The sequence below is a fragment of the Argopecten irradians genome, chromosome 16, assembly GCF_041381155.1.
Source record: "Argopecten irradians isolate NY chromosome 16, Ai_NY, whole genome shotgun sequence".
Lineage (NCBI taxonomy): Eukaryota > Metazoa > Mollusca > Bivalvia > Pectinida > Pectinidae > Argopecten > Argopecten irradians.
In genome coordinates, this window is record NC_091149.1 from 23,635,577 (window position 1) to 23,662,885 (window position 27,309).

General features: G+C 33.8%; 1 protein-coding gene across 6 annotated transcripts in view; it reads left to right on the plus strand.

The window, feature by feature from the left end:
• Positions 1 to 27,309, plus strand: part of LOC138311169 (band 3 anion transport protein-like) — a 68,140-nt gene that overhangs the window by 17,353 nt on the left and 23,478 nt on the right. For 3 of the 6 annotated variants that reach the window (XM_069252641.1, XM_069252646.1, XM_069252643.1), the window contains exons 2-11: positions 1,963 to 2,299; positions 4,116 to 4,233; positions 15,077 to 15,143; positions 16,059 to 16,395; positions 17,083 to 17,112; positions 20,980 to 21,170; positions 21,665 to 22,040; positions 23,718 to 23,808; positions 24,338 to 24,525; positions 26,789 to 26,937. In XM_069252641.1, the coding sequence (XP_069108742.1) occupies positions 15,108 to 15,143; positions 16,059 to 16,395; positions 17,083 to 17,112; positions 20,980 to 21,170; positions 21,665 to 22,040; positions 23,718 to 23,808; positions 24,338 to 24,525; positions 26,789 to 26,937 (1,398 nt within the window). In that variant the 5' untranslated portion in view covers positions 1,963 to 2,299; positions 4,116 to 4,233; positions 15,077 to 15,107. Of the gene's footprint in view, positions 1 to 574; positions 646 to 1,962; positions 2,300 to 4,115; positions 4,234 to 15,076; positions 15,144 to 16,058; positions 16,396 to 17,082; positions 17,113 to 20,979; positions 21,171 to 21,664; positions 22,041 to 23,717; positions 23,809 to 24,337; positions 24,526 to 26,788; positions 26,938 to 27,309 lie in introns of those variants that run through there. The other 3 variants (XM_069252644.1, XM_069252642.1, XM_069252645.1) reach the window with 3 other exon arrangements.

Below are 27,309 nucleotides of genomic sequence, written 5' to 3' on the forward strand. Positions count from 1 at the left end.
ACAGCTTAGTTTAATTTTAAGTGAAAAAGTTAATTGAAAGGCATAAGTCATTCTGAAAATTTTATCACCAAAGAATATTACGTTGCAATATGTAATATAAAAAGTCAATTGAAACGTGTTCTGAAAATATGACATTGTCAATATGTAATATAAAAAGTCAATTGAAACGTGTTCTGAAAATTTTATCTGATGAATAGGACATTGCCAATATATAATATAAAAGTCAATGGAAAGGTGTTCCGAAAATTTTATCACCGAAGAATATGACGTTGTCAATATGTAATATAAAAGTCAATTAAAGGTGTTCTGAAAATTTCATCTCCGAAGAATATGACATTGTCAATATGTAATATAAAAGTCAATTGAGAGGTGTTCTGAAAATATTTTCTCTGAAGAATATGAAGTTGTCAATATGTAATATAAAAGTCAATTGAAAGGTGTTCTAAAAATTGTATCACCATATGACGTCGTCAAGATGTAATACTCTGGAATGTGTTTCGTCACATGGTGTTTGTACCGTGTATTTATGTAATGATAAGAGTACTGCTATAACACTTCTCTCCAGTTACACAGGTGAGCTAACGGGATGTACACAGGCTTATATCTCAGGTAAATTTGACCACAGGCATTTGTGACATTAAACAGGTAAACTCTTATGTACTGTTGACTAAACATGCTTTATTTCCTGTTTACGACGTAAATGTAAAACTTTGATTGTGTAACGTCAACTTATGAGATTTTTTAGTTTGGGAAAATTAGTTGTTCTAAACAAAAATGAAGATTTTGTGTTATGTACACATGAGTGCATTAATGTTTGTAAAAAATAAATCAAAATGTTGTAGAATACTTAATAACATTATTTCAGACTTACATAACATGAAAACATACACAGAATATCAATGCATGCATGCTTGTATATATGCATAAATACCTGAGCTTGATTACCTTAAGACTTAAACAAGTTAATATATATGTGATATTTCCAACTCCATGTGACTATTAATTAAGGCATATGCACCGAGTTACCTTATTTGTATGTTAAAACACACATATATACTATTATGTAATGGCGTTGAGATTTCAATAAAATTGTCAAAATTGTCAACTTGAAAAAGATAAATTAAGATGTCATGGAATAATGAATTCTTATAGACTTCCATTACATGTATCTTGTATCAAGACATGTAGAATACTGTCAGCCCATTAATCACCGCTTATTTGCAGTAAGGAAACTCACAATTCAGAGTTTACAAGATGTTAAAATATATGATTAGTAAATTTGGATATCACTATTAAGTTATTTGATACAAGATGTTGTTAAAGTGAAACATAAATTATAGTTAATAAATTCACAGGTCAATAGTGTCAGTGGTCAGCTTGAAAAGTCAGTGGTCAGTAATTAAAATCAGTGGTCAGTAATTAAAATCACTAGTCAGTAAAGTCAGGTGTCAGTAAAGTCAGGGGTCAGTGTAGTCAGTGGTCATTTAAGTCAGGGGTTAGTATAGTCAGTGGTCATTTAAGTCAGGGGTCAGTAAAGTCAGTGGTCGGTAAAGTCAGGTGTCAGTAAAGTCAGTGGTCATTTAAGTCAGGGGTCATTTAAGTCAGGGGTCAGTAAAGTCAGTGGTCTGTAAAGTCAGGGGTCAGTAAAGGAAGTGATCAGTGAAGTCAGGGCTCAGTAAAGTCAGGGGTCAGATAAGTCAGGGGTCAGTATAGTCAATGGTCGGTAAAGTCAGGGGTCAGTTAAGTCAGTGGTCAGTAAAAATAGTGGTCAATAAAGTCGGGTGTCAGTAGATAAAGTCGATGGTCAGTAGAGACTGATTTTACTACAATGTTTACGTCTGAGTTATGATTAGTGTCTTCAACACAAGAGGATTATGTATGTGAACTTAATACGCCTGAGGACAAGCTGTCTCACTACCCCCACTAAAACTAATGCATTCTTTTTATGTTTATATTTTCCAGGTGTTCTTCTGATGACTGAGAAATTGATTCGGCATAGAAAACCATAGGATTACAGACTTTACATAGGTCACAGGTCACCAGAAGTCAAAGTTCAGCTGCTGTTGATCTGGGCATGTGTTAGCCAAGATCAAACAAAGTTCACCAAAGACTTTCATCATCGTGTACCTCCGGGATAAATAACTGCATCATTGTGTAGGATTTGAGGATAACCAGGCAGTATTACAATAAAAGTTATATTAAAAAATCACCCTTCTCTATAAATAGATTCACTTCCTAAAATCACCTAAAAATCGGAGAAAGCTCAGTGGAAAGACGATTTGAGAGACAAAATTGTGTGGTAAGTAAATTTGGTATGAACTGTGTGTTATGTAATTTATTTCAGTGTCCGAGATTTTTCTAGGGGTTTTCTGGGGCTGATAATGGTCACTGGTCTTAATGAAAATCACCTCAAAGTTTAGAGTTATCTACTGGAAATTCAACTTTCCCAATCCACTGTTTTTTCCCTAATAATGTACAATAACAATGGCCACTTTCTACTTATAACAGAAAAAAAACAGAGAATTGAAAATATTGGATATAATATACAAATTATTCAATTTTATTCAATCTTTTTGACATAAGATCTTGTCAATAAAATTTGTTGATGTGAAATACCTACAAATTATTGTCTTTTTATAAAATAGATGTATCTATTTCTTAACCAAAAAAAAAAATGTTATATATATATTACTTGTTGGTAGGGAACCTGGACTGGGCTAAACCCATTAATTATTCAGCATGACACAACTATGCATCCTAAAATAGCTTGGTGGATAGTTATGGTTATGATGAAGGGGTTTTTATGGCTGGTAATAAATGACCAGGGATGCTGCAGCTGCTGTCAGACACAATCCTCGTACAATGTGTAACCTATAACTATGTAACCTTATAGAGTCTCCTTCACAGGGCTCCATGTACGATCACCCAGTATGTTTATTATATACTGAGACAGGATTTTCTACTAGCTGTGATAGTTAAGTTTCTTATTAGATATAATTGTAATGATAATTGATAATGTTAGCACTAGACTGTCCACTACATATCATAAGATATTTCTGACATTGTGACCCCTCCCCTAGTCCCTCTGCTATACAAAGTCAGATATTTGTAACCAGTGTGCCCCTCCTTTCATCCATCCCAATCATTCCCATACCCCATTCCTCCCACCCCACCCCCTTCAAACCCCTTGTAACCCCCCAAGCCTCAGCAACCCAGCACTCAGACTCCCCCCTTTCCCCCATTCTGACTTTGACAGAACCCCCATCCCCACCTCTAAGCCCTATATTATACACCACCACATCAAAATAGCACCTCCACCCCTCACCCATCCTTACCCACCCTCACCCACTGTTTATAACACTATAATAAAACTATTTATGAACACTAAGTGAATAATGTTTTCTAGATCACAGTTTTCCTCCTTAGCTTATAAATAGAATCAGCTTTGCTATCAATTTCTGCACTGAATATTGTTTCTTTTAAAAGGAGAAAAATACTTTTTTGCAGTTTGAAAATAAGTAAGTCCATTTTAATTGTGTTGTGACTTTGACCTTTTTGCCTTTTTCTGACTGTGTTTTTTAAGTTTCAAAATAATGTCCAGATTTTATGCATTAAAATAAAAGCATTTTTATTCGTGTCATTTAATAAACCGCATAAGTTATTTTGATTGACCTTGAACATTTTACTTCTGCTACAGCATATGTAATTCTATCTTGACCTTGTTTGCTCTCTTTCAGATTGTATCATGACCTTGACCTTTTGATGTACTATATCATGACCTTGACATTTTGCTGTATTGTATCATGACCTAATGACCTTTTTTGTCTCTGTTTATCATCCTCAAGACATTTTTGCTTCTGTTTCAGACTGTATGATGACCTTGACCTTTTTGTCTGTACTGTATCATGACCTTGACATTTTGTCTGTACTGTGTCTTGACATATTTGCCTCTGTTTCAGACTATCGGTACCTTGACATATTTGCCTATATTTGCCTATGTTTCAGACTATCAGTACCTTGACATATTTACCTATGTTTCAGACTTATACGAACCTGACATTGTTTGCCTCTGTTTCAGACTTATTCGACCTTGACATTGTTTGCCTCTGTTTCAGACTGTTTGGATTTCTCGTTGATCTGGCACCCTGGGAGAGGTGAAAACGGCCGGCTTCAGGCTGACAGTGTGGGAATCTGCCAAAACTAGGGTGTGTTTTAAGGTGAAGAAAAAAATCGGTAAGTAACTAAATCCAGGCTGTGTATATTTTAAGTTGAAAAAAAACAAGGCCTTGTTTAAGATGAAGAAGTTTAGGGTGTTTTAAGGTGAAGAAAAAATTAAGGAGTATCTCAACCAAAACATGCTTTTCTTACTTTTCTCTTACCTTTGTGAAAATAGTTAATAAAGTTCAAACTTTTATGTGACTGCAGCAGGTAAGGAATGAAATTAAAAACTGATTGTATTACATCAGGGGATTTTAACGTTTATGGAAACTTCTAGAGTTAGACACTGTAACATTAAAAGACTAAATTTATACAGCCCAGTTTTGTTAGAAATTTTGGTTTTATAGATCCTGGTAGCCATTTGCTGATATGATAGTTAAGATCATAAACAGGAGTCTCTGTGTCAGAACAAACTATTACTGGTATATAAATAGTATGGATGAAAATAACCACTTAAGATCTGTAGTTATATAATTACTTCTCTATGAAAGAAAAATTCGATTAAAAATATGAAAGTTAATTGAATTGAAAATCTAGATAACAAAACTGTGAAACGTTTATGTTTATTGATGAAAATAAAATGTGACAATGAATTAATACAAAAACGTTTAAGAAAAATGAGAGCTGGTATATGTTGTCTGATTAATGTTGAGATGAGTTGGACCGATATATTACTCTAGTGTTTACTGTAGATAAGTATTGAGTATGATGTCTATGATTTAACCTTACAAGGTCACATAGATTGCTGTGTTGACAGGCCCACATTGATAAGATATCTGTGATGTTATGTAATGTGTCAATGTAAACAATACACAGCTAGGCCCTACAGTGTGGTGGTCATGCAATATTCCTACTCGATAGTGTAGTGGTCGCTTGTCATTAGTGGCTCCTTACTGGTAAAACTTGAGCTGCCATCCTAACCCCACCTTTCTGATCAGGAATAAATTTTGTATTAGTTGGTGTTTTGAAGAATTTAAAGAAAGATGGAAAATCAAACTTGTAGGTTATTGTATTGCAGAGCCAATAAAAGCAGGCAAACACATGTTGTAATACCTACTCATAAATGACAGTTGAGTCTGCAGATCTTCAGTGATATTACGAATAAAATGGGAATATCATTATCATGGTAATGACCTTTAGTTATAATGTATGGCCACACTATCTGTGGATATTGTTGTCATGGAAAATACCTTTAGTTATAATGTATGGCCGCACTATCTGTGGATATTGTTGTCATGGTAATGACCTTTAGTTATAATGTATGGCCGCACTATCTGTGGATATTGTTGTCATGGTAATGACCTTTAGTTATAATGTATGGCCGCACTATCTGTGGATATTGTTGTCATGGAAAATACCTTTAGTTATAATGTATGGCCGCACTATCTGTGGATATTGTTGTCATGGAAAATACCTTTAGTTATAATGTATGGCCGCACTATCTGTGGATATTGTTGTCATGGAAAATACCTTTTGTTATAATGTATGGCCGCACTATCTGTGGATATTGTTGTCATGGAAAATACCTTTAGTTATAATGTATGGCCACACTATCTGTGGATATTGTTGTCATGGAAATGACCTTTAGTTATAATGTATGGCCGCACTATCTGTGGATATTGTTGTCATGGAAATGACCTTTAGTTATAATGTATGGCCGCACACTATCTGTGGATATTGTTGTCATGGAAATGACCTTTAGTTATAATGTATGGCCACACTATCTGTGGATATTGTTGTCATGGAAAATACCTTTAGTTATAATGTATGGCCGCACTATCTGTGGATATTGTTGTCATGGAAATGACCTTTAGTTATAATGTATGGCCGCACTATCTGTGGATATTGTTGTCATGGAAAATACCTTTAGTTATAATGTATGGCCGCACTATCTGTGGATATTGTTGTCATGGAAATGACCTTTAGTTATAATGTATGGCCGCACTATCTGTGGATATTGTTGTCATGGAAATGACCTTTAGTTATAATGTATGGCCGCACTATCTGTGGATATTGTTGTCATGGAAATGACCTTTAGTTATAATGTATGGCCTCACTATCTGTGGATATTGTTGTCATGGAAAATACCTTTAGTTATAATGTATGGCCGCACTATCTGTGGATATTGTTGTCATGGTAATGACCTTTAGTTATAATGTATGGCCGCACTATCTGTGGATATTGTTGTCATGGAAAATACCTTTAGTTATAATGTATGGCCGCACTATCTGTGGATATTGTTGTCATGGTAATGACCTTTAGTTATAATGTATGGCCGCACTATCTGTGGATATTGTTCTCATGGAAATGACCTTTAGTTATAATGTATGGCCGCACTATCTGTGGATATTGTTGTCATGGAAATGACCTTTAGTTATAATGTATGGCCACACTATCTGTGGATATTGTTGTCATGGAAAATACCTTTAGTTATAATGTATGGCCGCACTATCTGTGGATATTGTTGTCATGGTAATGACCTTTAGTTATAATGTATGGCCGCACTATCTGTGGATATTGTTGTCATGGAAAATACCTTTAGTTATAATGTATGGCCGCACTATCTGTGGATATTATGTGTCATGGAAGATACCTTTAGTTATAATGTATGGCCGCACTATCTGTGGATATTGTTGTCATGGAAAATACCTTTAGTTATAATGTATGGCCGCACTATCTGTGGATATTGTTGTCATGGTAATGACCTTTAGTTATAATGTATGGCCGCACTATCTGTGGATATTGTTGTCATGGAAAATACCTTTAGTTATAATGTATGGCCGCACTATCTGTGGATATTGTTGTCATGGAAAATACCTTTAGTTATAATGTATGGCCGCACTATCTGTGGCTATTGTTGTCATGGTAATGACCTTTAGTTATAATGGATGGCCGCACTATCTGTGGATATTGTTGTCATGGAAAATACCTTTAGTTATAATGTATGGCCGCACTATCTGTGGATATTGTTGTCATGGTAATGACCTTTAGTGATGTTGTCATGGTTATGAACTTTATTAATTTGACTTCACCATTAGTAGACAGTTTTGTTATTGTATGCCTTCTTTAGCTTTAAGTTGTTAATTGACCCTTAGAATTTGAAAATATTTCAGTTGTTAAGCATCAGTGCTTCCCTATTTCTTGACCTCTCAAATTTCAGAAATGTCAGGGAAAGGTAACTCTGTTTGAGATCTTCGACATACTTTGTAGTATTATGTTATCGTTCGTAGTAAGATTAACGTGTCTGGGTCATGATGGCCTCAGACTAGCCTAGGGTATGACTTTCAATATAGTTAGACGTATCCTGTTAGACACTTGTCACTCCCGTCACTGATATCATTATCAATTTCTGATCATCCACGGATTTCAACATTACTATATAAATGTATGGTATACCAATGCATGCATTTCTGGCAGTCTGACTATATATTTATTGTTGTGTACCTTTAACAAGTTATCACCTGTACCCGTACGATTCTAATCAATTCACCTTGAAGGAATTTAGCTTGAAGGTCAGAGTTTGTAGCTGCAAACGGCATTCAATCCATATCAATGCATTACGGAAGGTGAAAGTTGAACTGTTGTCTGTTAGAATATTCATGTGAATTTTTTTATCTTATTCATTTGTGTAAACATCATGTGGAAACTTGTTTCTCTTCAAAATGGTAATGATTTTATGTAACTGTCAAGTATGATGTGGACCCTCCTAAAATACGACAGAGGATCGTACAAATTGACGTAGGATCTACACAAAATATATATTATCATAGATTTCTATAGGGTTTGTGTTTAGGCGATCCCTGTAAATTTGTTAAGGACAGATAACGAAAAGGACCCCACTTTTTTCTGCAACTATAAAATTCAATTACATAAGGGAACCACATTTTATCTTAGGAGCTTGAGGAGTCCAAATATGGAGCATGCAGAGCAAACTTTGTTATTGATGCTGTATGTGATATAGCATGCTTATGCTAACTATATTGTGTATCATCTGGTGAAATTTGTTTACTTATTCTAATTATATTGCCAATTAGTGCCCATTAGAACCTTGCCATAGTTTAGATGCATACATTAATTAAGACTTTTAATTACTATACATGTCATAACAGACAGCACTGTTGTACATTACGTTACAGGTAAAAGTGACGTCATAGTTTAATGGTATAGACAGAAATGTCAAATTCCGAGCCTGCAGATTTCACCTTGCGCTCTTAAATAATTATACAAAAAATGAAATTGAAAGTTTTGTCTTAATTTTCATAAATATTAGTTATGATATAAAAAGAATCTTGCACCTGTGGCTACATTTAAATTTGAATTTTATTAAACTTGATAAACATTTTGATATGCCAGGCATTGAAGGCCTATTGAATTTTTTTGATTATTTTTATAGTCACTCATGTAAGATCTATGATCTATGCTGATATTGTATAAACAACCAAACAACATGTGATTTGTGGTTTTATAACTTTAAATAAGCAATCAACTTTTTCATAACTCTGACTGTATCTCACCACAAAGGGCCTATCCCTGGAATGGGCTTGTCATCGGAACACTGGACTTAATGTAGCGTTAATTAGTCCCTTGATATAGATAAATTTGACGGGTATATATTGTCAAATCTGAGGTCACAAAGTTTCATTAAAATTCAGATTCTAATATAAGAAATGTCGTCCAGCATATCTTAGCAGGTAAACCTCAAGTCAGCCTAGATAGTACAATAGATAGTACAATTTCATTTTAATACTCATACTGTCATTTTTGATCCTGTATTGTATTATTGGTTATGTCCGAATTTAAAATTGGTAGGTGGTTTGACCTGCGTGTTGTAAGTAATGCTATGTAGGTGTAAAAGTCCATCCTGTTTGGTCCTAATGCTTGTTTGATGGCTCGGTATAAATAAAGTTTACCTTACAACTCTTTACTTGTCAACACAACAATTCTATCGCTGGTTAGGCCAGGACACGTAGATCATAGGTAGGTACACAGGTTCTGGTTAAAGGTGGGTTTTTTTCTTTCCAACTCAACAGAGGTTATGCCACTTTTCATCTCCAGTACATATTGGTAATTGTAAAAAAAAATCATTGTAAAGTTTTAATTCACATATCTTCCTGTAGATTGTTGTAATATTGATTTAGGTGGTCAGATTTTTATGTAATATTGATAACATAAAGATGTCCTTTATATGTGTGGATAAAGGATTTGAAGAAGTTGGTCTAATTAAATAGTTGAAGGGGTGGATATGGTTAAAATGGTCATCAGCTATCAGTTTGATGTAACATTATTGTTAAGTATGCTCTGTAGTATGGACACGCTAGTGACCATCTTCATATTATTGTTGTAGTTTGTATCTCCTTGTAGAATTATTTCTTCACTTTTGAAGACTAAAGATCTGTCAATATTTTAAGCAGAAATTTGTAAATCATAGAATCATGCATACATTATCAGTGCATTCAGTTTTAATTCATATCTCTTCCTTTAGATGGTCATGATATTGATCGAGGTGGTCAGTTTTATGTAATATAGAATACAGATGTCCTCTACAGGTATGGTATAGTTTGTATAGTGATCTCCTGGTAGATTTGTTTAACTTAAGTCTAGATCTGTCGATATTGTAAGCTGACCAGTTATAGTATACTAAAGTCTAGATCTATCGATATTGTAAGCTAACCAGTTATAGCATACTTAAGTCTAGATCTGTCGATATTGCAAGCTGACCAGTTAAAGCATACTAAAGTCTAGATCTGTCGATATTGTAAGTTGACCAGTTATAGCTTACTTAAGTCTAGATCTGTCGATATTGTAAGCTGACCAGTTATCATGTTACTTAAGTCTAGATCTGTCGATATTGCAAGTTGACCAGTTATCACGTTACTTAAGTCTAGATCTGTCAATATTGTAAGATGACCAGTTATCACGTTTCTAAAGTCTAGATCTGTCAATATTGTAAGCTGACCAGTTATCACGTTACTTAAGTCTAGATCAGTCAACATTGCAAGTTGACCAGTTATCATGTTACTTAAGTCTAGATCTGTCGATATTGTAAGCTGACCAGTTATCATGTTACTTAAGTCTAGATCAGTCAACATTGCAAGTTGACCAGTTATCATGTTTCTAAAGTCTAGATCTGTCGATATTGTAAGCTGACCAGTTATAGCATACTTAAGTCTAGATCTGTCGATATTGTAAGCTAACCAGTTATCACGTGACTTAAGTCTAGATCTGTCGATATTGTAAGCTAACCAGTTATCACGTCTAGACTTATTGTAGTCTAGATCTGTCGATATTGTAAGCTGACCAGTTATAGCATACTTAAGTCTAGATCTGTCGATATTGTAAGCTGACCAGTTATCACGTGACTTAAGTCTAGATCTGTCGATATTGTAAGCTGACCAGTTATCATGTTACTTAAGTCTAGATCTGTCGATATTGTAAGCTGACCAGTTATCATGTTACTTAAGTCTAGATCTGTCAATATTGTAAGCTGACCAGTTATCACGTTACTTAAGTCTAGATCTGTTGATATTGTAAGCTGACCAGTTATAGTTTACTTAAGTCTAGATCTGTTGATATTGTAAGCTGACCAGTTATCATGTTACTTAAGTCTAGATCTGTTGATATTGTAAGCTGACCAGTTATCATGTTACTTAAGTCTAGATCTGTCAATATTGTAAGCTGACCAGTTATCATGTTACTTAAGTCTAGATCTGTTGATATTGTAAGCTGACCAGTTATCACGTGACTTAAGTCTAGATCTGTTGATATTGTAAGCTGACCAGTTATCATGTTACTTAAGTCTAGATCTGTCAATATTGTAAGCTGACCAGTTATCACGTTTCTAAAGTCTAGATCTGTCAAATTGTAAGCTGACCAGTTATCACGTTACTTAAGTCTAGATCTGTCGATATTGTAAGCTGACCAGTTATCACGTAACTTAAGTCTAGATCTGTCGATATTGTAAGCTGACCAGTTATAGCATACTTAAGTCTAGATCTGTTGCTATTGCAAGCTGACAGTAATAGCTTACTTAAGTCTAGATCAGTCAACATTGCAAGTTGACCAGTTATCATGTTATTAAAGTCTAGATCTTTCGACATTGTAAGCTGACCAGTTATCACGTTACTTAAGTCTAGATCTGTTGATATTGTAAGCTGACCAGTTATCACGTTACTTAAGTCTAGATCTGTTGATATTGTAAGCTGACCAGTTATCATGTTACTTAAGTCTAGATCTGTCAATATTGTAAGCTGACCAGTTATCATGTTACTTAAGTCTAGATCAGTCAACATTGCAAGTTGACCAGTTATCATGTTACTTAAGTCTAGATCAGTCAACATTGCAAGTTGACCAGTTATCATGTTACTTAAGTCTAGATCAGTCAACATTGTAAGTTGACCAGTTATCACGTTACTTAAGTCTAGATCAGTCAACATTGTAAGCTGACCAGTTATAGCATACTTAAGTCTAGATCTGTCGATATTGTAAGCTGACCAGTTATCACGTTACTTAAGTCTAGATCTGTCAACATTGTAAGCTGACCAGTTATCATGTTACTTAAGTCTAGATCTGTCGATATTGTAAGCTGACCAGTTATCATGTTACTTAAGTCTAGATCAGTCAACATTGTAAGCTGACCAGTTATCATGTTACTTAAGTCTAGATCTGTCAATATTGTAAGCTGACCAGTTATCATGTTACTTAAGTCTAGATCTGTCGATATTGTAAGCTGACCAGTTATCATGTTACTTAAGTCTAGATCAGTCAACATTGCAAGTTGACCAGTTATCATGTTTCTAAAGTCTAGATCTGTCGATATTGTAAGCTGACCAGTTATAGCATACTTAAGTCTAGATCTGTCAACATTGTAAGCTGACCAGTTATCACGTTACTTAAGTCTAGATCTGTTGATATTGTAAGCTGACCAGTTATCATGTTACTTAAGTCTAGATCAGTCAACATTGCAAGTTGACCAGTTATCATGTTTCTAAAGTCTAGATCTGTCGATATTGTAAGCTGACCAGTTATAGCATACTTAAGTCTAGATCTGTCGATATTGTAAGCTGACCAGTTATCACGTTACTTAAGTCTAGATCTGTCGATATTGTAAGCTGACCAGTTATCACGTGACTTAAGTCTAGATCTGTCGATATTGTAAGCTGACCAGTTATAGCATACTTAAGTCTAGATCTGTCGATATTGTAAGCTGACCAGTTATCACGTTACTTAAGTCTAGATCTGTCGATATTGTAAGCTGACCAGTTATCATGTTACTTAAGTCTAGATCTGTCGATATTGTAAGCTGACCAGTTATCATGTTACTTAAGTCTAGATCAGTCGATATTGTAAGCTGACCAGTTATCATGTTACTTAAGTCTAGATCAGTCGATATTGTAAGCTGACCAGTTATCACGTAACTTAAGTCTAGATCTGTCGATATTGTAAGCTGACCAGTTATCAGCATACTTAAGTCTAGATCTGTTGATATTGTAAGCTGACCAGTTATCACGTTACTTAAGTCTAGATCTGTTGACATTGTAAGCTGACCAGTTATCACGTTACTTAAGTCTAGATCTGTTGACATTGTAAGCTGACCAGTTATCACGTTACTTAAGTCTAGATCTGTTGATATTGTAAGCTGACCAGTTATCACGTTACTTAAAGTCTAGATCTGTCGATATTGTAAGCTGACCAGTTATAGCTGACCAGTTATAGCTTACTAAAGTCTAGATCTGTCGATATTGTAAGCTGACCAGTTATAGCTTACTAAAGTCTAGATCTGTCGATATTGTAAGCTGACCAGTTATAGCTTACTAAAGTCTAGATCTGTCAACATTGTAAGTTGACCAGTTATCATGTTATTAAAGTCTAGATCTTTCGACATTGTAAGCTGACCAGTTATCACGTTACTTAAGTCTAGATCTGTTGATATTGTAAGCTGACCAGTTATCACGTTACTTAAGTCTAGATCTGTTGATATTGTAAGCTGACCAGTTATCATGTTACTTAAGTCTAGATCTGTCGATATTGTAAGCTGACCAGTTATAGCTTACTTAAGTCTAGATCTGTCGATATTGTAAGCTGACCAGTTATCATGTTACTTAAGTCTAGATCAGTCAACATTGCAAGTTGACCAGTTATCATGTTTCTAAAGTCTAGATCTGTCGATATTGTAAGTTGACCAGTTATAGCATACTTAAGTCTAGATCTGTCGATATTGTAAGCTGACCAGTTATCACGTTACTTAAGTCTAGATCTGTTGATATTGTAAGCTGACCAGTTATCATGTTACTTAAGTCTAGATCTGTTGACATTGTAAGCTGTCCAGTTATCATCTGTCTATATTGTAAGCTTGTTTATGTTTAAGTGTTATTGACCTTATAATGGCACAAAATTTATATTAACCTGCAGCCTTAACATTTGTAGATCATTTACTTTCAATGAATATTGAGCAGAATGAATTCATCTAGAATTCATTGAATTACTTAAAAATAACACCTTAGAATCACCAAATTGTGGTTATGTGCATGGAAAAAAATTTCTTTTGTCAATTGAACTGGTGAAAAAAAGAACCTTTGAAAATAATAAGTAGATTAATGAATTTTGAATTGATTTCATTTAGAAGATATGAGCTTGTTCAATTCTAACATTAAAAGTGCACACATTGCATCACGGGCACTCCCTATCACCATGTGCAAATAACTCTGTAATATGCAAATACAGAATTAAGACCACCAGGGTGACAATATTATTGGGGCCCTATGGGCCTTTTAGGTCAATCAGAACACTTGACCGTTTGTGGTTACATTGACTTAGTAACGTCATCCTGATATTGTTTATTGTGTCATTTATTAGAGTTCAAAATTCTAAAGTGACAATGGTTAGTGAGTTATTTCTACATTTCTATAGTGGCAGGGTCAGTGAGTTACATTTCTATAGTGACAGGGTCAGTGAGTTACATTTCTATAGTGACAGGGTCAGTGAGTTACATTTCTATAGTGACAGGGTCACTGAGTTACATTTCTATAGTGACGGGGTCAGTGACCTCTTCACAGTAAATTACCCCGACTTTATACAGAAGTTGGTTGTTGACAAACAATGTGTCATGTTTATAAGTATCTTGTTAAATCTGTGTAGTTAATCAAAGAACATCATTGTCATGTCTGTCAGGAATGGTACTTTGGTTTTGACAGACAAATTTGCATGAGGAAGTTTGTAACAATTGACTGATATTAACACACCTTCCACATTTAATGACTATGTCAACAATGCTTTATTTTATATTAATTAATATTTGAAATAATGAAGTTAAATATTTATGTTATATATTTATGTTAATGAATATTTGAAATAATTTTGTTATATATTTATGTTAATAAATATTTCAATTAGTTTTGTTATATAACTATGTTAAAGATGCATGCTCCACCGCTGACAAATGGTATTTTGCCTCTATCAAAAACTGCAGCAGACGATTGAGTAATTTTCTTCAGTTACAAAAGTTACTTACTTTACACAATTACCACCATTAAAATGTTTGCATGAGCTTCTAATTTTACGTCAAGATGAAAATAATTAATTGCATCCGGAAAAAATTCCATGGCACTATATATGTCCTATATGGAATGAAGTACTGATTGTGCATGCACAAAAAGCAAAATGCATTACTTTATATTATTTTTTGGGTCGATTAGACTTGTATTCACACAATTAAACACTGACTACTGTTCAAATGATTAGTGTCATTTTTGCTCTGTTGGCGATGGAGCGTTAATTAATATTTGAAGTAATGTTCTTAATTGATACTTGCAGTCATTCTGCTATATATTTACACTAGTTATATGTTATCTATCTTTCTCAGTATTTGCTGTCCATAGTTTGCCGATGACATAATGGCCCTGCTTGGGAGGGATAATAGTGAGGACCTGGTAAGTATAATCTCCCTTACAAACCTTATCTCCCCCCCCCCCCCCCCCACATTCACACACCTCACCCCCACCCCTACCCCCACCCTCTCCATTTAACATGCATCCATCTTCTTTATGGTCCTGTTTCAGAGAGTTAATATGCTAACAAACCCTCCTTCCACTCCCTCCCCTCATGACACCTATACTACACAACATGTATTTCCACATGTGGTCAATCTACAAGTGGAAAAACACACTTTGTAAACTGGCCTTTGGAGGGTTCTCTTTCTGACAGACCACTGGAAAACTCCCTTGATTTTTTTATTTCCTTCAGTATCATGAGCTCAAGGCCTTTTGTTTCTAACCAACAATTCTACTCCAATCCAATAGTATTATTTCCCCCCAAACATTCAAAGATATAAGGGGATATCATAGATAACTAACATATTTTAAGTATAAACTGTTAAAGGTTTTCAAAAAAAAACCAGTTCCTTCTTTTAGCAGAGTTAAGCAGTCTTTTAGTATTTGTATGATGTAATGTCGTGACTATTGTATAAGTGAGTGATTGGATACATGACTCTTTATTTTATCCAGAATTATATTTAGTATTTGTATGATGTAATGATGTGACTATAATTGTATAAGTGAGTGATTGGATACATGACTCTTTATTTTATCCAGAATTATATTTAGTATTTGTATGATGTAATGTCGTGACTATAATTGTATAAGTGAGTGATTGGATACATGACTCTTTATTTTATCCAGAATTATATTTAGTATTTGTATGATGTAATGATGTGACTATTGTATAAGTGAGTGATTGGATACATGACTCTTTATTTTATCCAGAATTATATTTAGTATTTGTATGATGTAATGATGTGACTGTTGTAGAAGTGAGTGATTGGATACATGACTATTTATTTTATCCAGAATTATCCGGAGGAAGCTCAACCTCTGACTAGCCCAGGAGCTTTAGAGGATGAGCTAATCATCTGCTACGATGATGTGGTCAAACAAGATCCCGCACTTTCTCACGTTGTTGACATCCATGACGACCAGCCAGAGGCTCAGGAGAGTGCCCAACAACTCCAAAGAAGAAAGGAAGATTTTAATGATGATGTGGAAAAAATGTTCCAACTACCCAAAAAGTTTGACATTTCTTCTCTAATATCGGGATCTCCGGCAGTTGTGTCGGAACAGCTTACCCCTGAACATGTGACCATCACACAGGGGGATACCAGGCTGTATCGAGAGGAGGACTATACAAGTGAGTTATCTCCCTTTACCAGATTCAGTTTTGATGATCATGGTTTAAAAGAATAATCTTAAGTTTATAATTTACATCATGTTAAAAAATAATAGAAAATACTTTAAACTTGAATTCATGTTTATCTGGCCATGGATGCAATTTGGAAAAATGAAAAAAAAAGAAAGATGAATATATTGATTGATAAGAAGAGTTATTTTTGCTATTTATTAGAAATTACCTTTTTTCTTCCAAATGCTGAAATTTTGATAATCAGCTTTATATTTCAGATTTTCATTCACTAGACAAACATCTTTGTAGTTTTAGCTTTAAATTTCATTTAAAAAAAATAGGATCAGTATTAATTTCACATCAAACCGAAAAGACAAAAAAATAGTGATGTGATATAAATTAAATAAGTAGCCCAAATTTAGTATAGCGATAATCTTTTCTAGTGCTTTTTTGCCAACATTGTTGCGCTAAAATTTGATTGTGTTAATTAATTTTCTATACAATTATGGTTTATCAAGTAATAATAATGATTACTCAAATTCATCATTACTCTTATGTCAACTGTAGTATTCTACTAGAATGGTTTTTAAGACCAACTTCTTTGAAATAAAATGGTGACCAACAAACTAAGAAAAAAAAAAGAGTAATATGAGAGTGATATAAAGTGTATTGTGAATGACCAACTCTTGACTACAGGTGGTTTATCAGTAGAAATATCCTCTATGGGTAAGTGTGAATAACAACAGCACGTCACTGTTATATGTTTATGGTATGAAGATTTACGTGTTGGCTTTACTGTGTTTTTATAACCCTCCCTGAACGAGATCTGTGTGAACAGTAGATGTCTTAATTTATCTTAAATAGTCGACATTTGTTTTGAATTGTCATCAGGTGTCTTAGATCATCATCAGGTGTCTTAGATCATCATCAGATATCTTAATTCCTCGTTAGATATCTTAGATCATCATCAGATATCTTAGTTCCTCGTTAGATATCTTAGATCATCATCAGATATCTTAGTTCCTTGTTAGATGTCTTAGATCATCATTAGATGTTTTAAATCATTATCAGGTGTCTAAGATCATCACCATATGCTTTAGATTCATCAAATGTCTTAGATCATCATCAAATGTCTTAGATCATCATCAGGTGTCTTAGATCATCATCAAATGTCTTAGATCATCATCAGGTGTCTAAGATCATCATCAAATGTCTTAATTCCTCGTTAGATGGCTTAGATCATCATCAGATGTTTTAAATCTTCATCAGGTGTCTTAGATCATCATCAGATGTTTTAAATCTTCATCAGGTGTCTTAGATCATCATCAGATGTTTTAAATCATCATCAGGTGTCTTAGATCATCATCAGATGTTTTAAATCATTAGCAGGTTTCTTACATTATCATCATATTTCATAAATGTCATCAAATGTCTTAGGTTCATTAGATGTCTTAAATTGTTGCCAGGTGTCTTAAATCATCATTAGTTTTCTTATATCATTATCAAATGTCTTAAGGCATTCTAAGATTTCTTTTATTTGTCATCAGATGTTTTTAATCGTCATCATCAGATGTCTTAATTTGTCAGTAGATGTCTTTAATCGTTATCTTCAGATGTCTTAATCATCATCAGATGTCTTAGTCATCATTAGATGTCTTAAATCATCATTATGTCTTAATTTGTCACAATGTGTCTTAAATTATCATCAGGTGTCTTAAATCATCATCACATGTCTTAGATTATTATTAGATGTCTTAAATCATCATCAGATGTCTTAATCATCATCAGATGTCTTAATCATCATCAGATGTCTTAATTATTCATTAGATGTCTTAATCATCATCAGATGTCTTAATCATCATCAGATGTCTTAGTCATCATAAGATGTCTTAAATCATCATTATGTCTTAATTTGTCACAATGTGTCTTAAATTATCATCAGGTGTCTTAAATCAGCATCAAATGTCTTAAATCATTATAAGATGTCTTAAATTGTCATCAGATGTCTTAGTTTTACATTGTATATCTTAAATGTCATCAGATGTCTTAGGTTCATCAGATTCTTAAATTGACATCAGATGTCTTAAATCATCATTAGTTGTCTTAGGTCATTATAAGATGTCTTAAATAATCATAAAATGTCTTAATTTTCTATTAGATGATATAATTGCCATCAAATGTCTTCAATCCTCATCAAATGTTTTAATCTCTCATGAGTTGTCTTGAAAATTGTCATCATATGTCTTAAATTATCATTAGATGTCTCTAATCATTATCATATTTTCATCAGTTGTTAAACATATTTAGTGGCATTTCTTGAATATGTCGATTTCATGATAACAAAAACGGATGTGAATGAAGTAATATTTACCGTTGATTAGTCCCACTTTCCGTTGATTGTCATATTTTGACATGGTTTTTGTGTTGTCACCAGATGGTAGCACTAATTAATGATAAACCCTACTTCAAGCCTCTTCGTTTTGCTATCTCGAATCCCTCGTATTGTACTTAGTTTTAGGACGATGAGGTTTACATGTAGTTTTGGCAGTTAAGACCATTTTAGATCTTTAATCCATAGTTTTATTTGCTGTGGTTTGGGAAGTTAATTAGGGACATTTTAGACCTTTACTTCTTAGTGTTAACCTTGGGCAATGAGAACCTGCCTATACTATTTACCAGGTTCAACACAACACAAACCCAAAACCTTTTACCTTATTGTTTTACCAGAATTTTCACTTCAGTTTTTTTTATGGCAATCTAGGTCATTTGAAAATTCCTGTAGATCCCATTTATCCTTAATCTGGTGAAGTTATTGGTTGCATGGCAACAGAATTTATTTTGATAGCATGAACCTTGTTGAATTCACATTGAGATCAAAGCAGCAACATTTATACTATATTTTTATGTCATTTTCTTGGTTAGTTCAGATATATCAGAAGGAATTCATTTGGCATCTTTTTATGCTTGAGTCAATATACCATTCTTCAATAGTTGTGTCGATGAACAAATTTAGTAAAAAAATCTAGTTTCTTTATGATTGTCATTGATTATTGTCAGTCATATAGTACATATACGTGTTAATTGAGCCATTGTGATTTTCTCACATATTGAATGTGATAATTATTAACATGTTTTGTTATTTTCTGTATCTCCTATTGTTACATTTGTTCTGATTTATCTGTGGCTGTGATATGATTTTATAGTCATGTTTGTGGACGTTACATGTATGCTACCTTACACAATTATAGTGATAAGTAATTTCCCTTGCTGGAGTTATGTCCCTTTGTATGTATATGCATGCACAATCAGCTATGCAGAGATGACCATAAGTGCATATGTCACAATTGATTGCAACTGTTGTTGAAATTTTAAATTATTGAATCTAAGTAATATGAAATTCCAAAAATGTATTTGAATTTTTGATTGTGTTATTATTTTTTTAAATAAACAAAGAATTTATTTGAGCAATTGAGAAAATTACAAAAAATCAAAATAGGTCTTATTTTATTGATAGAATGTGTTTATTACCAATCCCTTACATCTATTACAATCAAATTTGTTGTACAAAAACAAATGTTACCCATACACTGAGGTAGCATACACCTTACTTCTCATTTCTGAATTAACCCTATTGAATTTTGTTTGCTCCTGTACTGCATCATTTGTCATGTGATCACTATTGTTCTGCATGATAAATGTGACTGCTTGTCTATTTAAAGTTCAACCTTGCTCTTTTACTGACCTTGACCTTATAATTATAATTTGAATGTCAATAATACATTACTGTTACCTTTCATTGAATTTCTCGACTTTTTATTTTCATTTTTTCTTCAAACTATTTTTCCTGCTGATTTTCATATTATACTACGCTGTTTTTAGTTTTTGACAACCCAGGTTCTAGAACCAAAACATCAAGTTTTATGAGACTATTCATCAATAATGATTCCCCTTCTTATAATGTCATCAGTCATTATTTTGGCCAAGTTAAATCCAGACGTGTTTAATCTGTCTGTTTCCTGACAAGTCACTATACACAGGTTTTGTAAAATGTCCAATATTGTGTTTAATTTAAAGTTTGAAAACAAATACATGTGTTTAATGCTGAAAAGAAAATATTATATATGGATAATACAGTATACCAGTAGAACTGTTGTAACACCATGTAAACTGGCTTACACTGAGGATCGTGCCCTGCTTCCTGGTGTACAGTGTAGTATATAAGTGGTTTGGTGTTGTATGTAGCTATACTATTGTTGTTGTTTAGAGTTGAGCTTTGTGGGATTTGTCTAAAACTTTGACTAAACCATTTGTACAATTTTTTTTTTTAAATAAGGCAGCTATGGAACAGGTACAAACTGTAGACAATAAATCCATCATAATCTACAAAAAATCTAAACAATACAAATCTTTCATTGTTGGCTGTTTGAATTTTTCTAAGCATTTGGATAAGAGCTCAATTTTTACCATGACACAAATTATCATATAAAAGAGATTTATACCTTTCATAACATTTAGTATAATCTGTTTTCCTCATCATGAGTAAATGTGTTTTGCTGATTTATTTGACCTTGACCTTTGACCTTTGTGTGACAGGTCATCGCCGCGACTCCTTCCCTCACATCCATCACCCCCTCAAGGCTCTCCGCAGTAGCCGATCCAGGGATGATAGGCCAAAGAAGAAGAAGAAAAAGAAGAAGCGGAAGATGCACACTGTCAAGAGTTTCCCTTCACGGTCCGCTACTCTCTCTCCCCCAATCCCGGAAGTTGAGATCGAGGAATATGATGTAGGTTCCAATCATGTAGCCTTCTTTTCACTGTGACTAGCAGTAAATGTTCTATGACCGGGTCTTATGAAGTGGAATTGTTAACAGTAAAAACATCAAGCTGTACAATCCTATGATGTCTTTGCTTATTCCTATTTAAAGTGAGATCAAGTTAAGATAAAAGAATCATTTGACATAGTAACATATATTCTGAGTATTCCGTATTGGCATATTACATGTTAAGAGTTATCTACCCTTGCGAATAGGTACTGATTGTGACGTCACATGCTTGCGAGCGGAATGTCATACTTTTCAGAGAAAATGATGCGAGTTTTGCTCATAAAATAATGATGTCACAATAGATACCTGTCCGTCAGGGAGGTTTACTCTGTAATAGGCAAAGATGGAATTGATTTTAAATAGAGAGTAGCTCATTTAATATCAAATATAGATATCCTAAATTATGTTCTCTTTATTTCCAATGGTAGAAATGTGTTTGGTTTTCTTGTCTTTAGATTTCTCCGCCGGGATCGTCATCTTCATCTTTATCAAGCGATGATTTTGACGACTACCGCGGTGCTGATGAGATGGACTCACACCATTTAATGGTGCCATCCGGCCCCTGTAATCATAAGGAGCAGGTTTCGTCCCCATCCTCAAATGAAGAAAACAAGGTGGGTTTTTATATCGGCGATAGAGCTGCCTCTCCTGTTTCTGAGCCTGATAAACCCAAGGACAAGAAGGAGGAGAGACCGTCGTCTCCCAATAAAATATTCTACGTCGGCGATTATTCAGACGAACCACTGTTATCACCGTCTGGAATTAATCGTCAACAAAGTGACTTCGGGATTAGCTATGAAGAGCCGAAGATGAGTGTGAAATTCTCAATAGGTGAGCTAGGTGTTTAAATTCAGAACTGGACAATGGTCAGTGTAGTAAATTAGAGATGTAGTCAGTTTATAAAATTTTAATCTGATAATGGTCAGTTTATAAGATTTGTAGTGACTATTCACTTTAGGTAGATCAATACATTTGAAAACCGTGACGATTTCCATGACGCTTAACCGGAAGCTGTGGAGGATGTTTTGAATTCCAGAATGGTTTCCAATACGCTACGATACACCACTTGGATATTTTTTTCAATAGGGGAAAATTCCCTACGTGTAATATCAAATGATTAAAGATGCTCCACCACTGCCAAATGGTATTTTTTCACTATCAAAAAAATGAGCAGATTGTTTAGTATTTTTCTTCAGTTACTAAAGTTACTTACTTTATACCATTACCACCTTTGAAAAGTTTGAGCTTCTAATTTTACTTCAGGTTAAAAATATGAAAAATAATTAATTGCATCCCGAAAAAATTTTGTGGCACTATATCCTATATGGAATGAAATACTGATTACGCATTCACCAAATGCAAAATAAATTGATAAATATGATTTTTTGGTGTTAACTAGACATATATATACACAATTAAACACCATATCTCAAATTTTTGTTGTTTTTTTTAGGGACGAAAAAATGCTAAAATATGATTATTACGTATAGATAAAGTCCTGGGAAATAAAGAAAATTAACGAGCATGTGCAAAAATGCTTTAATCTTGTTATTGTTCTATCGATAGAAGTTTAGGACAAAAATCAACAGGATTGAGAGGATTACAGAAAACATAATTTTATCAATTTTGGCCAGCCAATTTACACACATGGTATATTTCAATGTTAAATAACTCAAAAAGTAGTTCATGAACACCCAATTTTCTTGACATATTTGAAATCTACATTAAAAATGCGAGAAAACAAGACTTATTAGAAAAAAAATGACATGGGTTTTACCAAATATATGGGGTTACTTTAATAAAATTTGGACTGTGCTCGGTTTAAAATAAAAAACCGGATAGTTTACAAAATTACAAAATTTGTGCTTGTATGATTTTTTTGTTCCATAGAGGATGTGACAACTTGCCCATTATGAGTCAGGCTCTGATGACCTTTACACTCCCTTTGCTTTAGTTCAAATGAGTTCTCTCCACCTACCTATACATCAACTGGAAACAACACTTTGTCACTTCATGCATATGATTATACATGTAGTTATGTTATGTTCTTTGGGCGAGATGTCTACACATACAAAATGATTCTGACAGCTCTTGCAAACTATTTCATCTCCATCAAGAAATTTGGAGGTAGAAATTTGATTGGTCAATTGGAAAGGTCACCAGTATGTGGCAGTTAAATGGGATGTTGCCAGATCCTTTATGAAACTAAGTTCTAATAAGGATATGTATTTTAATTACATTGTTGTATCAATTTAATCGAGCATCAGTAACAGGTCAGTGTGTATGATCTCAAATGGGTTCAGCCTGAACTTCTGAAATCACTCCTATTGAAGTATATCATGCCACAAATTGTTACATTGATTTTACACTGAACAGATATTGAATATCAATTGTTGATGTATACAGATTTCATTTGCCTTTTTTGAGGTTGACTAAAAACATTGGGCACAAGCCCTCCCCAAACATACATACCAATGCCTGTATTAATCATCGTTTGATGCCACACAGGAGCTGAAGACAGCACCCCCACACTGAAGAGTGCCGTGTCCACAGTCAGCCAAGTTGACGCCTCTAACAGCTCACTTCACTCTTCAAGTCGGTAAGTTTGTCACTGAAGTGAGGGCCACACGTATGAATGTTGAGGTCATATCTATCAAGGTGTTATTTTCTTCCTGATATAAAAACAAAATTATTTTTGTTTTCTGAAAAAAAGATGCCTGAGTCATGCACTGTCGAGTTAATTATATGCTTGAGGGATTAAATTTACGTTTATTCATGGTTAGGTTATTTTCTGTCAACTTCAATATCTGTTAATAATATGGAAAGAATCTTATTTCTGTTAGAAACTGAAAAATGCATGAGCATTTCCCACAATTTAGTATCAAAGGAGAGAATGCAAAATGTTTTCCTCTGGGAAATTAAACAACTACCGCCCTATAGTACAGAATTTCATTTTTTCTGGAAACAAGATCATAAAACTTACAGTTAAAAACTCCCATATTCCTGAAGTTCTGAATCAACTGTTCAACTCTCAGATCTAGAAGAGTTGAAATTTATTGATAGGGGTAAATGAGTTAATATAATTAAGGTGTAAATAGATTGACCTAAATGCTGTAATTTTACTCCAGATCTGAATCGAAGATCCATAAACATCGCCACAAACATCATCATCACCATGATCAGTTCAAACAGGAAGATCTGATGTTACGGCGACAGATCGGTAGTGAAGTCAAGATGGAGGACTATTTTAAACATGTTCCCACGGAAACTGAAGAAGCCATTTTACTGCAGAAAGCTGATTTGGACGATATGTCCAGTATGTACACTAAGTATAACTATGTTGATGATCCTATTGTTCTGTCAAGTTAAATGATCACTTTGGAGAAAAAATTTAGATTTAAAGAATTTCAGGAATTTGAGAGTGGTTTTTTTATGTTAAAATAAAAATGTTTTAACTTTTGAGAGATGCATCATGATGGGTTACAGTATTAATAACATCATTCATGATCATCTTGCAATAACCTCCTTACTACGTCACTGATTTCATAATACTATCAAAGGTGGATTATCATCTTACAATGAATGATTTCATAATACTATCAAATGTGGATTATCATCTTACTACGTCACTGATTTCATAATACTATCAAATGTGGATTATCATCTTACAATGAATGATTTCATAATACTATCAAATGTGGATAATCACTTTACAATGTTACTGATTTCATAATACTATCAAATGTGGATAATCACTTTACAATGTTACTGATTTCATAATACTATCAAATGTGGATAATCACTTTACAATGTTACTGATTTCATAATACTATCAAATGTGGATAATCACTTTACAATGTTACTGATTTCATAATACTATCAAATGTGGATTATCATCTTACAATAATACTGATTTCATAATACTATCAAATGTGGATAATCACTTTACAATGTTACTGATTTCATAATACTATCAAATGTGGATAATCACTTTACAATGTTACTGATTTCATAATACTATCAAATGTGGATAATCACTTTACAATGTTACTGATTTCATAATACTATCAAATGTGGATAATCACTTTACAATGTTACTGATTTCATAATACTATCAAATGTGGATAATCACTTTACAATGTTACTGATTTCATAATACTATCAAATGTGGATAATCACTTTACAATGTTACTGATTTCATAATACTATCAAATGTGGATAATCACTTTACAATGTTACTGATTTCATAATACTATCAAATGTGGATAATCACTTTACAATGTCACTGATTTCATAATACTATCAAATGTTGAATGATCATTTTGTAATAATACTGATTTTACATTGCTGATCACTAAGGGCAAATTAAAGTGCAGATTTAAGAAACTCCCTAATAGAAAAAGTGTGTGTTTTCATCATTACTGCAATAACAATCTAAATTTTTGAGAAATCCATCAGTATGGTGATATAAATACATGGTATAGATAACAGAACTGACTTACAATATTACACACATGTATCCATCCTTTTACATCAGTTTATATCCTCTATGTCTAATATCAGTTTATATCCTCTATGTCGCCTCAGATCTAATTTCTCATGAGGCATTGAGGCCATCTTACACACATCACCTAATATCAGTTTATATCCTCTATGTCGCCTCAGATCCAATTTCTCATGAGGCATTGAGGCCATCTTACACACATCACCTAATATCAGTTTATTGAGGCCATCTTACACACATCACCTAATATCAGTTTATATCCTCTATGTCGCCTCAGATCCAATTTCTCATGAGGCATTGAGGCCATCTTACACACATCACCTAATATCAGTTTATATCCTCTATGTCGCCTCAGATCCAATTTCTCATGAGGCATTGAGGCCATCTTACACACATCACCTAATATCAGTTTATATCCTCTATGTCGCCTCAGATCCAATTTCTCATGAGGCATTGAGGCCATCTTACACACATCACCTAATATCAGTTTATATCCTCTATGTCGCCTCAGATCCTAATTTCTCATGAGGCATTGAGGCCATCTTACACACATCACCTAATATCAGTTTATATCCTCTATGTCGCCTCAGATCTAATTTCTCATGAGGCATTGAGGCCATCTTACACACATCACCTAATATCAGTTTATATCCTCTATGTCGCCTCAGATCTAATTTCTCATGAGGCATTGAGGCCATCTTACACACATCACCTAATATCAGTTTATATCCTCTATGTCGCCTCAGGTCTAATTTCTCATGAGGCATTGAGGCCATCTTACACACATCACCTAATATCAGTTTATATCCTCTATGTCGCCTCAGATCTAATTTCTCATGAGGCATCGAGGCCATCTTACACACATCACCTAATATCAGTTTATATCCTCTATGTCGCCTCAGATCTAATTTCTCATGAGGCATTGGGGCCATCTTACACACATCACCTAATATCAGTTTATATCCTCTATGTCGCCTCAGATCTAATTTCTCATGAGGCATTGGGGCCATCTTACACACATCACCTAATATCAGTTTAGATGAAATAATAATAATCCATGTGTTATATTTGCTAGGCCATCGTTTTGAGAACGTGCGAGGGATTCGGCGTCACAAAATAGCCAAACACAACGCTGTGGCCTCAATAGTGCACATCGGGAAGTCTGACCGAGGCAAAAAGAAACCAATCCTGAAGAAAAAGAAGATTGACCACAGCCCACACGAGGTGCTATACCTTACATGTTATCATGTGTTTCACCAGTAAAATTAACTACGAATTATACACACAATTTTGTCTTTAAAGTTTTCTAATATTGCATAAAGCCTATATCAAATAGTCTGAACTGTCACCATAGTAATTTAAAAGTGAATCATTCCTCTACAAAACAGGATAATGTATTCACACAACATTACGTTATGTAATACACCTTGATTTCAGTTTTCATAATGTTGTCTTTGAAAAGGAGACATCTTGAAGTGCTTAATGTTTATGATTAATGAAGTATCATTATGAAAAATATGAATATTTATACCAATTTTAGACATGCATGTTAAAATTAATAAATTCTCCCTGATACAGGTTTTTGTTAAGCTTGAT